The sequence below is a fragment of the Penicillium macrosclerotiorum genome, assembly GCF_028827735.1.
Source record: "Penicillium macrosclerotiorum strain IBT 26536 chromosome Unknown utg000010l_segment0_segment0, whole genome shotgun sequence".
NCBI classification, from domain to species: domain Eukaryota; kingdom Fungi; phylum Ascomycota; class Eurotiomycetes; order Eurotiales; family Aspergillaceae; genus Penicillium; species Penicillium macrosclerotiorum.
Window position 1 is genome coordinate 1,624,692 of NW_026643089.1, and position 13,288 is coordinate 1,637,979.

The 13,288-nt window shown below is 48.2% G+C and overlaps 4 protein-coding genes across 4 annotated transcripts; 1 reads left to right on the plus strand and 3 right to left on the minus strand.

The window, feature by feature from the left end:
• Positions 1 to 2,353: 2,353 nt before the first annotated feature.
• On the minus strand, positions 2,354 to 3,799 carry N7462_010229 (endonuclease/exonuclease/phosphatase family protein; the record flags this gene model as incomplete). Its single annotated transcript, XM_057081943.1, has 3 exons — positions 2,354 to 3,218; positions 3,273 to 3,529; positions 3,590 to 3,799. The coding sequence occupies 3 exons, from the start codon at positions 3,797 to 3,799 to the stop codon at positions 2,354 to 2,356; spliced, it is 1,332 nt and encodes a 443-aa protein (XP_056928983.1).
• Positions 3,800 to 5,170: 1,371 nt separating this feature from the next.
• hxB (putative molybdenum cofactor sulfurase protein (HxB)) lies at positions 5,171 to 7,748 on the minus strand (the record flags this gene model as incomplete). The annotated part of the gene is made up of 2 exons (XM_057081944.1): positions 5,171 to 7,596; positions 7,646 to 7,748. The coding sequence occupies 2 exons, from the start codon at positions 7,746 to 7,748 to the stop codon at positions 5,171 to 5,173; spliced, it is 2,529 nt and encodes an 842-aa protein (XP_056928984.1).
• Positions 7,749 to 9,549: 1,801 nt separating this feature from the next.
• N7462_010231 (mitochondrial 54S ribosomal protein mL59) lies at positions 9,550 to 10,210 on the minus strand (the record flags this gene model as incomplete). Its single annotated transcript, XM_057081945.1, has 2 exons — positions 9,550 to 9,591; positions 9,656 to 10,210. The coding sequence occupies 2 exons, from the start codon at positions 10,208 to 10,210 to the stop codon at positions 9,550 to 9,552; spliced, it is 597 nt and encodes a 198-aa protein (XP_056928985.1).
• A 323-nt stretch (positions 10,211 to 10,533) lies between these two features.
• N7462_010232 (putative mRNA splicing protein (Prp39)) lies at positions 10,534 to 12,945 on the plus strand (the record flags this gene model as incomplete). Its single annotated transcript, XM_057081946.1, has 4 exons — positions 10,534 to 10,602; positions 10,671 to 10,886; positions 10,982 to 11,085; positions 11,559 to 12,945. 4 exons carry the CDS (start codon positions 10,534 to 10,536, stop codon positions 12,943 to 12,945), a joined length of 1,776 nt encoding a protein of 591 aa, XP_056928986.1.
• Positions 12,946 to 13,288: the final 343 nt, after the last annotated feature.

A 13,288-nucleotide genomic window follows, 5' to 3' on the forward strand; every position in this document is an offset into this window, starting at 1 on the left:
CTATCGTAGGAGCATCGATGGGCATTCAGAGCTATCAATACAAAATGCTCATCATATCTGGCAAGGAAATAACGGCCGCATTATAATCTCATAAGAATTCTGGTCAGTATATCGTGCATGGTTTTATCCCGTTAGTTTGAGTAGAAGAGGAATCTTAAATATTCTATACAGCACGATCATCGGGAGCATACCTCCTAAATTGGGCCAGATATATTTGAGTGGGAGGGCTCGCAATCATAGCCTAGATAGTAGAAATACACATTGTCAATAGAAAGAAGCGAGGACGTTAGTTTATACAACACTGCTTCCTATTATAGTGGGAAAATGGCAGACGAGAGGTGATCTCTGATTGGAGGATATCTTCCCTAGTACGCAGTCTTCACAGGATATAGCTTTGCATCTCTGATAGGGAGAGAAACAACTTTTACGCATCTTTCGCTGAAGCAGCATCTGTTTCTTCTCTGAGAGGCTTCCTTCCATCGTGGTGTGGTGTGGTTTGTGGGTTGGTTCGCTGATCCATCCTTCCTGTATTTGCAGGCTTGCCGCAGAGCGCCCTGGTTCACTATGTAGTTGAACGCGTCTGCTCACCCCCCAACCCACCTCGAATACTCACATTTTTTCCAATGCCGTCTAGTATTGCCAATATGCGGTAATTTGGCACCGAAACTCATGCAAATGAAACTCACACTGTAAAACCTGACTTATCAATTATTTCCTGTTATCTATCGGAGATGTTATCTTTTCCCGGAATATGTGACGAGTAGTGGGTGGGTGGTTCTGTTGTTGATCTAGTTCGGTCTGTCACCAAAGAAAAGGGTTGATATATTGTGGGGCTTATGAACCTGACGTAAGGAGAATGGGCCGTACTGTTGCACGAGGTGTATTGTGTATTCCCTTTGGCCCTTGAGGAAGCTTGTGGAAAACTTCATTGTGTTAATTGATCATGGTACGCGACTATTTGGAATTGAATTGATTCCATCCGTGGCGAGGCCTTCAATGTAAATACGAGGCTTCCCAAATGCTGGGGAAATACCGGATCTAAGGTCCTGACACAGATGGAATTCATTCTAAAGGCTAGAGCGGGATTATAATTCCGGGGTCTTTCAAGGCCCTGATGTGAGTATTCTCCCGGGTACTTTGATCCGAGCTCTCTTCCGACCGTTGTCAAAAGTTCTATTGTAATGTTCAATTACTCAAGGGAGCCCATTATTTCAATTGATGACCACTTAAATACATTATTCAATTTCATTTCTCTTGTCATTATCTGATTGCTTGTCATCCTGTGGTTCTATTTCGTGTGGATTCAAATGGCGCTTTGGGGAATGACAGCAATTGGCCTTTTTTTGGCTACAGACCTCCAAAGAGACAGACTCGGTTGGATCATCTATCTTTCTGGCAGAAGCTTGGTCAGGTCAATCTGATGGATTTTTCTGCTGACTGCTGGATTGACCATATTTATTACAGGTCTTAATCTTGGAGGAGGACTTTATAAGTGGACTAGTGCACCGGTGTTGGTGGCTTTGATAATAGGCATCCTCACTTTGATTTCATTCGGAATCTATGAGTGGAAATCCACTCAGACTGGTATCCTACATCATGACCTTCTCCGTGGAGCTCAAAATGGGGAAAATGGAGTATATACCTTTGCCATTTGTATTGGCCTCATTTTCATCGAAGGAATTTTCTTGTTCGCCTTCGTGATCTTCTATCCCGTCTTGTAGGTCTCATTTCTGGGCTCTTCCGTGAAATTAGGCTAATTATTTCCCACGAGAACTTTCAAATTATTTGAAACACCTGTTCGCGTGCTATCGCTGCAGCCATCTTTACTGCTATCTTCACTGCAGTATCGAATGAGCGTATCGCTAAATAGATCCCTCGGTATACGGCCAAGGCGGCTCTTGAATCCGGGCTTCCAAAATCATCCGTTGAGACTTTTGTTGAGGCCCTCTCGTCGAGCAACACAGCTGCCCTCGACATAATTGCGGGGATGAATCCATATATAATCCAAGAGAGTGCGAATGCACTCAAAAAGGTATATGCCGATAGATTGAGAGTTATATGGATCATAGCAATCCCATTTGGACTCGTGGCATGTGTCGCCAGTCTGTTCTTGGGAGACTTATCCAAGGTTATGAATTATGGTGTTGATGCACCTATGGAAGATCTACATGCAAAGCGACGTTCGCATAAATAGTGGATATTATTTCTACATATCGTGTTTACATTGCGGACAATGTCTTATATGAAATAACATCCATACGAGCAGATGCGGTCTTGGGACTTGGATATGAAAATATCAACTCGAGTTATCCCTCGTAGATTTTTACTAGATGCCTTCTTTCTACCTCATTAATCACGCATATGGTGCGTAAATAAGAGCCAACTGGTCCATCTCATCTCCATCTTGTCCCATGAAACCAACTACACCGTATCCAGAGTCGGCAGTATATGTCGTGCAGTTGGATGTAGCAGTTCCTGCTTCCAGGGTGTTTCCAGAGCTTGTTGTGGCTTTGATATAGAAGTTTCGTGTATGGTCATCATACGTTCCTGTGCAGAGCTCTGTGGTTGTCCAGTACTCATCGGAACCGAGAGTGAGGCTCACTTCGGTGCCTCCAGTTCCACCATGGCTGAAGGACGTACCATCGGTTAGCTCCAACGCCACAGCATCAAGTCGGCTACCGCCTCGGAATGTCAAAACTGAAGCTGCTGGAGAAGAAGGCATATCAGGAAGATCATTGAACCAATCTCCATGTGGGCCGCCAGAAAACTCACTCTGCCGAAACGAGTCCGACAAAGCCCAGGTGAAGTTGACTAGAACCGGGTTATGATCAGAGAGAACATCCCCAAGGTAATCAGAGTCGGTGTTCAGGAACTGTTCGCCATCATAATAGAAGCTATATGCAGACAATGTCACAATGTCGGATCCTCGATACAGGACCTTATCGACAGTTTCGCAGGTCTCGATCAAAGACGGGTTATCACACACAGAGGCATTAGCTCCCGCGGTCGGATAAACGCCGTCTTGCTCCAGCTCAACCCAGGCATCAGTGAGGCTATTCTGAGACTTAAAAACCCGGATTCCCGTGTCAGCACTACGAGTATACCGACTGTTGGTATCACCCATAACCACAACAGCATTTCCAATTGACCAGGTATCGATATAGTCAGCAACTTGTTGTAAATTGTCGTTGCGTGCGGTCTCATCATCATCCTCAGTGCTGTGAAAGCCATATTAGAGACGATAATCTTCAATATTCTATTTGAGAGCTTACCCAGCATCGGCGTGAAGGTTATAAAAATCAATGTAAACTCCACTAGAAGGGTTCCAGCGCATGAACGTAAATCCCTTTGGTGTGAGACAGTCATATTCAGAGGCATCTGAGCAGTCATCCCAAGTGACACGAGTGAAGTCAACCCAATCATAGTTGGAAACAGTATTCAACCCACTTCCGATTCCGGCACCCCCAGATGTGGAAGTTCGGTAAGCGTGGTCATCAGTGCTGTAGATATACGCATGATAGTTGAAATCCTAGTTGAGAGTCAATTTTGAATTACGGAATTAATTTAAATATGATCTATATCCACTCACTTCTTGCATATGGATGATATCGTAGCCGTATTCCGAAAAGTAGGTGCCAATTTCTTCAGCATTTTCGGTTTTTGAGCCGCTCACATCATTGGACTGCAGTATCGAAGGCAATCCTGCGACATTAAAGCTCAAAGCTGTAAATTTGCCACTGGTCGTTGTCGCGGAAGCGACCGCAGTGAAAAAAAGGCCTGTAACAACAGCAGTCTTCATGGTGAGGAGTTTAGATGAATTCATGCCAGTACTTTAGACATAATTTGAAATGGACAGCAGGATTTCATCGCGTTCTTATATACAACTCTCGTCTATCACTGCGTGCCAGAAATATCGATCTGCATTGGTGGGGAAATCAAAGCACTCGTCACACCGCGCGTTTCCGGCTAAAGAGCTTAGCTTGCAGACCGTTAGGCCACTATTGCCAGCCATGCATTTCATTAGGTGATGGGAACACTACGGAACGTGCACTATTCCAGACAATTTGATTGGAAAGCTCATTGTTGTGGTCACAGAAAGCTTCACAGAAATTTTGCAAATGTATGATCAATTTACTCTATCCCGATGGACTCCGCACTGAGTTGAAACTACTTCAAAAATCTCAAGATAAGAATCTCGCACGTGTTGAAACCGAAGTATGCCCCTGGCTTCCCGGTGGTATTAGTCTGTCTTAGTCTCTTGGCTTCCAGGTACCTAGTGCCTGAAGAAACATATTCTCCGGCACTAAGCTCGGTTAGAGAACTAGCACGTATGTATGCTTGGAATCTCAAGTTTGGCACAAGGCATACGTATGAGTATAATTCCCAAGGTCATACGCTTATTTCTCATTTACAATCTTTATCTCTCGAAGAATATCTAAAATAAATAAATTAGTTCACTATAAAAACACGTTCTCTATTTGAGATGCCGAACTCAGTAGCAAAATGCCTCGGGCGGCCTAGATGAATTGTTATACAATGGCACCATATGTGTTTCTAGTAAACCCGTGGTCCGACCCACTTCACGACTCCTAATGCCTACTAGAAACGCCTAATAGAAAATACGCTAATAGACATGCGTGTATGCAGATGGTCTGACCTCCCTACTGGTAAGATCTAAGTGAAATTAAACTCTCTGGATACTACTAGAGTAGATTCATGATATGTGACCTGATGTAATAGATATATCGATTACCGACGACATGAAAACTACTCTAGTGGAAACACCACAGCAAGCGTGTAAAGCATCGGGCGTTCTGCGTTTAAAGCATCTATCCGAGACCATACCAAATCGGCAGGCAGCAATTATAGAGAGCCAAGGGTGGTATACCCCTAGTAGATATAAAATAGTGTTCACAGATAATATTAGTGTAGTATTGTTGAATGAAATTGGCGAAATTCTTGACCAGCACAATACTTTATAATAGAGGGTCTGGGCCTGTAGTTCTGGTAAGAAAGTTTGCTGTCACTGTATCGTGCATTATACAATCTAAATGAATGATAAAAACGGAATACACTTCATCTTGTTTTAAAATTTCCATCAGCCCTAGTCCTAAATTTCTCACGGAAATGACAGAAATCACCCAGAATGGTAACTAGTTATCTTCATCACTCATGCATCATCATATGAAGGCATAACCACATCTCCCACCATGACCGTCCGGCGGTCTGGTGTTGAGTCAAGTCCTTCCGTCTCTTCCGAGGAGAGGGCAGAATACCTGCCAAATGAGACCTTTCCTTTTATGTTCCTCGTTTTTGCGAGGGTGGAGAACGGCTCGTCACGTCGTAAGCCAGTAAATTGATCAATACAGACCATTTGACAGCGTTGGCATGCATCCAGCATGTCAATGCGAAGCTGATCCGGCCCGATCCGAATTTCCGCCCAATGATCTTCAGCATAGGGCTGCTCTGAATCTCCGAGTTGAGCCAGACGCTCTGCCACGACAATATTGCCACGGAAGACATCTGCCGCAACGGCCTTGCTACCCGCGCCATATTTGGTGCTCGCTTTTATGGTCTCGTTCAATCGATTGACGGAAGAACGCGAGACGACCAAAATAGGCATTTCATTAGATAGGAGCAAGGGGTTCTGTCCCGATTCTCGGACCGGAGGTGGGAGGTCGGGTGGGAAAGAGCCCGGCATAATAAACTTGCGGAACTTGCTTTTCCATCTGTTGGAGATACGAGGAGGTCTGGAGTACCGATTTGTAGTCTGGGTTGGGAACCTTGCTAGCGTGCATGGAACACCAAGAAAGTCGGAAAAGAAGGCTGAGACCACGGGTGAAGCATAGGCGTGAAGAGAAATTTGATCTCCACATACAGTAGATGTTCTTTTTGAGCTGGGGCACAATGAGGTTGAGACCAGGCTCATATCTTCCCAGCCAAGCGAGATTTCAAGGCTCACTTGCTCGGTCAGGACACCGCAGGTTATGCGCAGGACGCCGCGATCGAGGTCAATAGCAGGGCGAATTAAAGCCATTCGGGGATATCTTTTTTGATTTAGGGCTGTGCCTGTCCCTTGGTGGATCAGGCACCATTCCCTATCCCACGCCAGGCCTTCTCTTTTGACTTCCCATCGTTTTCCCTCGGGAATTTTGAAGGCACCGCAACTCTTGATAGGAAATACAGAAAGACTTTCGATGTAAAAGTGGCGACCAACAATATCATGTTCTTCAAGCGGGGGGTTCAATGCAACGATGGGAGGAATTTTCTCCACGTAGAATTCCTCAATAAAATCAACAACGGAGTCGATGTCTTTCATGTTCGTCATTGCTCCAAGACTGACACGAAGAATACCCGTTGGTCGCCCGCTCAGAATATCATGAGCATCACCACAGCGCAATCCTGTCGAATAATGGCGGCGTAGATCGGCCCCTGTCCATCCAAGGGAGTGCGCGGTTCCTCCAGGGTTACAGACTGATCCACTTCTTAATTGAAGATTTTGAACAGTAGCCAATTTTTCGACCTCGGTTTTCGGTATCCATTCCCCCTTGCTGTTCCGAAGATTGAAGGCGATGATAGGACCTTGAGTGAGGGGACATCCGTATACGGAGTTGTTTTGATAAATCTGGCAAACATTTGTTTGGTTCCAATGTGTTAATACAGAAAGCCTATCGTAGAGTCGCTTGGCTAGAAACCCAGTATGAGAAGAGATGTTTGCCATTGAGCCATATAGGCGTTCATGCGTATCGAGAGCCGCATCCAATGCAATAATGCTGTGGAATGGAAGAGTGCCATCCTCGAGACGCTCGTGAATCGAAGTCTCCTTCTTTGCATGCCATTGTGCACCGGCGGCAATGACCATGTCAACCGTGCCTCCGCCGAAGAACTTGCGTCTTTCAAACACACGAGCTGCACTTTTTCGAACTATCAAGGCTCCTAAATCTGGAAATCCAAATATCTTGTAAAAGCTCAGCGCTGTGAAGTCCGGGGCACATCCGGATGGGCCCAAGTCAAGAGGAGCCGTCGATACGAATGAAGCTGCATCGAGCAATGTATACACATTCCCACTGCAAGTCTCCGCGGCTGACCGAATTTTCTCGCACCACCGAAGAGGTAAGCGGCGGCCATTCATATTAGATTGAGCCGGAAAAGCAAACAACCTCGGCGCTTTCGTTGGAGTGCTTGCCAATTCAGGGATCCACGACTCCACCTCGGCATCGCTCTGGAAGCACTGGTGGCCCATATCGGCCAGCTCACGCACTCCCACCAAACTGGTATGGGCATCGATGTGATAGCCATACCAGAAACCTCGATAATCGGAGTCTCGGAACGAATCAGCCACAAGTTTAATAGCTGCGGTGGCATTCGCCACGAACACAAGATCAAATTCTGTGGGATCCGCATTGAAGAATCGAAGGACCCGGAGTCGGATATCGTCTGTTCGCTGGGTCGACAACTGCGAAGATAAAGACATCGAATGGGGGTTACCAAATAAATTAGAGGTCATATGGCGAGAAAAGGCCTCGATCATAGATTTGGCATACGGCGTTGTGCCGGCATGATCAACATAGGTTGTTTCTAGGGATGCCATCAAGGCTATAGTTAGCAAAGTCCTGGGTGTGATGGGTTTGGGATTCACCCGTACCGTTTAACAGAGGATACTCTTGCTCTCGAATCTTATCCACATCGTCAGAGTAGCCCCGCCCATATTCGGCCCAAGGGCGTTCACCGTTAACGGGGGACGTCATGATTCAAATTTGGCAATACCACAAGTTAAAGACGGAGACACAGATGTACAATGCCGATTCCTTGAAGGATCACAGTGACCAAAGTCAAATGAAATGGGCCTTGAGTAAATGCCAACCAAAAAACCGGACAAGATATCGAGCAACTGATATATATGTATGTATATTGTTTCAGCACTAGGAAGACTCGAGTCTGGGAACGACCAGTATATTAGCCAGGTAAAGATCCCTAAATCGGGCACAAGAACTGGGAGAAAAAGGCGTCCAGAAATAGGTTGCATACTTGTGCAACTTCGTTACGATCTAGCAGACATTAAAAGGGGAGGGGACGTACAGCAGATAAGGCGGATAACTATAATCCATCGGAGGTTACCGACAGGGATGTCAACGGCTCGGGGTGGAAGATGCGCCCGTTTGCCCCGCTGATCGAAGTTGCAGGGACAAGCCTTAGTAACAAATATGGTGATGATTCTGAGCCGGATGTTCCATCGTTCTTATAGAATCCACGGTCGGCGAGAGGGGAAACACTGGACGAGGCGGGCGAAACCCCCAACTCCCCCGCGCGCAGTGGCAATATCCGTTTGTATGGAGTCATGTGATATGGATCTGACCGCGGCGGATGGTGGCGGCTTCGCCCACGCGGGCTGCTTGTACGCACGTCTCTCGACAAGGCATGTCCATGCATCCACGATTCCATACTTTCAAGGGGCTGACGGGCCCATGGAGTTGATCATGGCTCGCGTAATCGCTAGCAGAGCCAAGACCGGGCAATATACATCGGCAGACTGGATGGGGGTCCCTTCTAATGCACGACTGACTTTAGCCCGCCAACCACCATGCCTACTGTTCCATCGATGACCAAGTGGCCGCAACCTAGCCTCCAATATCACCTTATATCACACCCCATTCATTGATTTGTAGGTCGCTGCGCTGGCCAACCTCAGCTGGCGAACTGCAGATCGACTATTGACTAACTAAGTTCAGGGACCAGCCCCGGCGCTGGCGTGGTTCTTGAGCCATGTCAGCTTACGCTTCTGGGTGAGAGGTTGGATGGAACCGCCTAAAAATACTTCAATGCTCAAGACTAGAGATAGAGGCTGGAAGCCACAGTCGTTTAGCAACGACAGCGCACGAAGGCAGCTAAAAAGGTCGATGATGGTTCTAGAGCGGTCCCTTCTCTCTAAGCCGGCTTCATCCCCACGGAGATTGTCACAAAAAGGAACATGACCAATAATTTTACAAGGATCTAGGGAGATCCCATCAAGGTTTGATCGTTGAGAAAATAGAGATGAGAAGGATCTGCTGCAGCCTTGGGCACCAGGTCCATGCCCTTGGACACGGCCTCCTGCAGACACTGGGCTTCTATTTCAGCACTATCGGTCTATTGTCATGCTGGGGCGGGTAGACAATTTGATTGTGTCTGCCTGTCCCCCACCAGAACCCTTGCTGTCCGCGAGCCATGTGAGCTAACAAGAACGAGTGATATTGGAATACGATCACGTTTAGATTTCCTCAATGATGGTTCTATGCACACAGACGAGCCAGCATGGTCTCCAGCTCTCAGATATTGTTGGGTCTTTAGATCCCCGGTTTATATAGTACAAAAATGTTGATAAAATAGCGCAAATATCAGATAACGCCCATCCCAACCCCCTGCAATGATTCATACAGATGCTTTTGCCGAGGGGGTGGCTCCCAGTGGTAACGAAGCCAACCTGAATGTTGGCATTGAAGAAACGGCAATAATGGGCCATCCGGTCCCGAGCGAAAGAAAGACAAGACATGTGCCACGACGCAGTCTCGTTTACCGCTTCGGCCATTGCCTCCAGCCACGACCGTGACCTCTCTGCAGCAGAGTTAGTTCCACTCGCATTATCACCGGCAGCATGCTGGGTTCCAAGGACACTCACCTGTTTCCACAACCGGATCATCTCCGGCATCTCCACCATGGCCTTGCGACGGTCTTCGAGTCTCGCCTCCATCGTCCGCTCCCACTTGTGACCCTTGACCTTCTGGCCAATACCGGTTCCCTTGATCCGTAGACCACGCTCAGCCAGCTTAGCAGCCTTATATTCAGTGGACTTGGGTCCTGGAGGTAGAAGCGGCTCCACGTTGTACTTGATAGCGAGCTTCACCAGGTCCGCCTGCTGTCTGAGCCCGTATCGTGGGCCCATCCATTTTCCAGTGCTGAAGATCTTCCGTGGCAAGAAAGGGTTCTGATTCTTGGGGTCGTTGTGCAGAAGAGCACGCGAGGGAGAGAATGCATCCGGATTTGCTCGGCCATTACCCTTCGCATCACGGTCGGGGGTGTAGGGCGAAGGAAGAGGCTCTTCGGAGGCAGCTTCACCTTCTTGGGGAGTTGGGCGAGGAGAGACAAGCGCAGAGTAAACTTGGGGTGGATAGCGAGCAAAGAAATTACGCAGGCGGGCCGGAAGCGCGCCTACGTTCGGCGTTAAGGAAGACATCGTATGTGTCTTCTAGTTGGGAATTGAGGGCGCTTGATGTTCACGATGTTTGGACCGGCCAGCCGATAAAAGTTGAAGCCAGAAGCCGCCAAACACGCTAAACCTGAATGGGTATATTTGCCTGATCGCCTTGTTGCCTCAGGCGATAAGACTTCCGATCTCGTCTTTTCCTGCGGCTCCAGTTTTCGCTGGTTTCAGCCCCGGAATCCCTTCACACCTCCTATTGTTACCAACGCAGTGATCTTATTTTCTAATCGCTACCATTCGTTATACGCTCTGAATATCATCACTTTATTGCGCGCTACCCCAGAACACCTGCCACTATGGCGGACTACCACTTCGGAGGCTCAGAAGAGGAGAATGCGGAGTTGAGGAAGCTTGAGCTCGAGCTGGTATGTCTCAAGCGAGCGCGCACCTTTTCACTTTCTGGATGGCTGGTCTTTACTGACTTCTCGGACAGGTCGAGGACCCAGACAACTTTGAGACTTGGGAGAAGCTTGTGCGCGGCGCCGAGGCTCTTGAGGGCGGCATCAATCGCAACTCGAATCCCCAAGCCATCACCACCGTTCGCAACGTTTATGATCGCTTCCTTGCCAAATTCCCTCTGCTTTTCGGATATTGGAAGAAATATGCCGATCTAGAATTCTCTATTACCGGCACCGAAGCCGCAGAAATGGTACGACATGCCCCATTCCTCATAGCTAGCTTCCCTTCATCACCTTCCACGCACATGACCCTTTTCTTCGCAGCCTCTAACCATTCGTGATATAGGTCTACGAAAGAGGTATTGCAAGTATCTCACCATCTGTCGATCTTTGGACCAACTACTGCTCCTTCAAGGCCGAGACCTCCCACGATGCGGATATCATTAGAGAGTAAGTTGGATGAAGCTGGTTTTCCTTCCCCTTCCCCGTAACCGTTACCGATGCAGCTCGTGCAGCCTATTATGGTGCCGATTGTGTTTGAAACATGGATATGTGCCGGTCTAGCAATTCCATTAATGATGGGTGAGAGACCGTCGCCTTACCACTGGGACTCAAATGGAGTTTACTTCTCACCCATGGCTCATCCAGGCTGCTTTCCTTCTTCATTTGACAAAAGACCTTTCTATCTGCCCGGACAGCACAAAAGATCAGTCTCGTTCTCGAAAGCCCCCCTCATGACCCTGCACACGAAGCCTTGGCTACTTTCCCCACAGCTTGCTCTCAGTTTCGTTGATTTTTGGGTTCGGAATGCCGTGACAGAGTGAACCACTTATGTTTGCCACATCGTTTCTTCCTCTCCCTCAATTTTCCAATCCTTGCAACCATTCCTTGTTGAGGCATTTGCTGACCTGTCATCCACGTAGCCTTTTCGAACGCGGCGCAAACAGCGTTGGCCTTGACTTTCTTGCACACCCTTTCTGGGATAAATACATTGAGTTCGAGGAGCGTGTGGAGGCCCAGGACAAAATTTTTGCTCTCCTTGGTCGCATCATTCACATTCCGATGCACCAGTATGCACGGTATTTTGAACGTTATCGCCAACTGGCACAGGCTCGCCCTCTAGCCGAGCTCGCTCCGGCGGAAACCATGTCTCAGTTCCGCTCTGAGCTCGAAGCTGCTTCGGGACATGTTCCTCCAGGGGCGAAAGCCGAGGCTGAGATCGAGCGTGATCTCCGATTGCGTATTGACAGTTATCATTTGGAGGTCTTCTCTCAGACTCAAACGGAGACTACAAAGCGTTGGACATATGAGTCTGAAATCAAGCGGCCTTACTTCCATGTCACTGAACTCGATGAAAGTCAGCTGGGAAATTGGAACAAGTATCTTGACTTTGAAGAGACAGAGGGTTCATTTAATCGCATTCAGTTCCTTTATGAGCGATGCCTCGTAACTTGCGCCCACTATGATGAGTTCTGGCTCCGTTATGCCCGATGGATGGCTGCTCAAGCAGGCAAAGAGGAGGAGGTTCGAATTATCTACCAGCGGGCCAGCTATCTCTACGTTCCTATCGCGAATCCCACAATCCGCCTACACTATGCCTACTTTGAAGAGATGTCGGGTCGTACTGATGTGGCCAAGGATATTCATAGCGCCATTCTCATCAACCTCCCCAATCATGTCCAGACTATCATCTCTTTGGCGAACCTATGCCGACGGAACGGCGGTCTCGAGGCAGCCATTGAAGTCTATAAGACTCAACTGGACTCACCTGAGTGCGAAATGGGCACGAAGGCTGCTCTCGTCGCCGAGTGGGCTCGACTTCTATGGAAGATCAAAGGGTCTCCGGATGATGCTCGCAAGGTCTTCCAGGAGAACCAGCAGTATTATCTCGACAGCCAGCCTTTCTGGGCCAGCTATCTCATGTTTGAGATTGAACAACCCACCAGTTCCTCTACTGAGTCGACCCAGTACGATCGCATCAAGCAAGTTATCTCCGATATCCGCTCTAAGAGCACCCTCGTTTCTGAAATCGTCAAGGAGCTAGTTCAAATCTACATGGCCTATCTTCTCGAACGGGGGATTAAGGACACTGCCAAGGAGTACATGATTTTGGACCGCGAGATTCATGGACCTGCCTCCGTCGCTGCTGCCCGCACTGGAGGCACTGTTGCGGTTCCCCCAACCCCGGCCGATGCAACGCCTGTCGTCGCCCCTGTGTTGCAAACTATCCCTGACCCTGGCGCTGCGGCGCAGGCGCAGGCGTACGCTTACTACCAACAGAGTCCTGTCAATGGTGGCCCGGCTTCTTAGATTCTCTGCCGTTGAGACCATGGCTCTCAACTGCCCAGCGACTACAATTCCCCCTTCACGTCTGCTTATGAACATGTTCGTTTCAGCAGGTTTTACCCCCCTGCTGTCTCCTTCCTTTGCTGGGTGCTTAATACCTTATCTTTCAGGGTGGGTTACTATCTTTCCGTGTAGCATCATGTCTGTTTTTTCTCGCCTTCGCCAGACATTCTTTTCGTCCCTGCAGGTTTGTTAGCGATTTGATTCGCCGAGTGGGTCAAATTTACCCTAACCCAGTTCTTCGGCATGCTCCTCTTCCCATATCGGGACCCGTTTGTTATTGGAACAAGATGGGGATCTTGCCGAG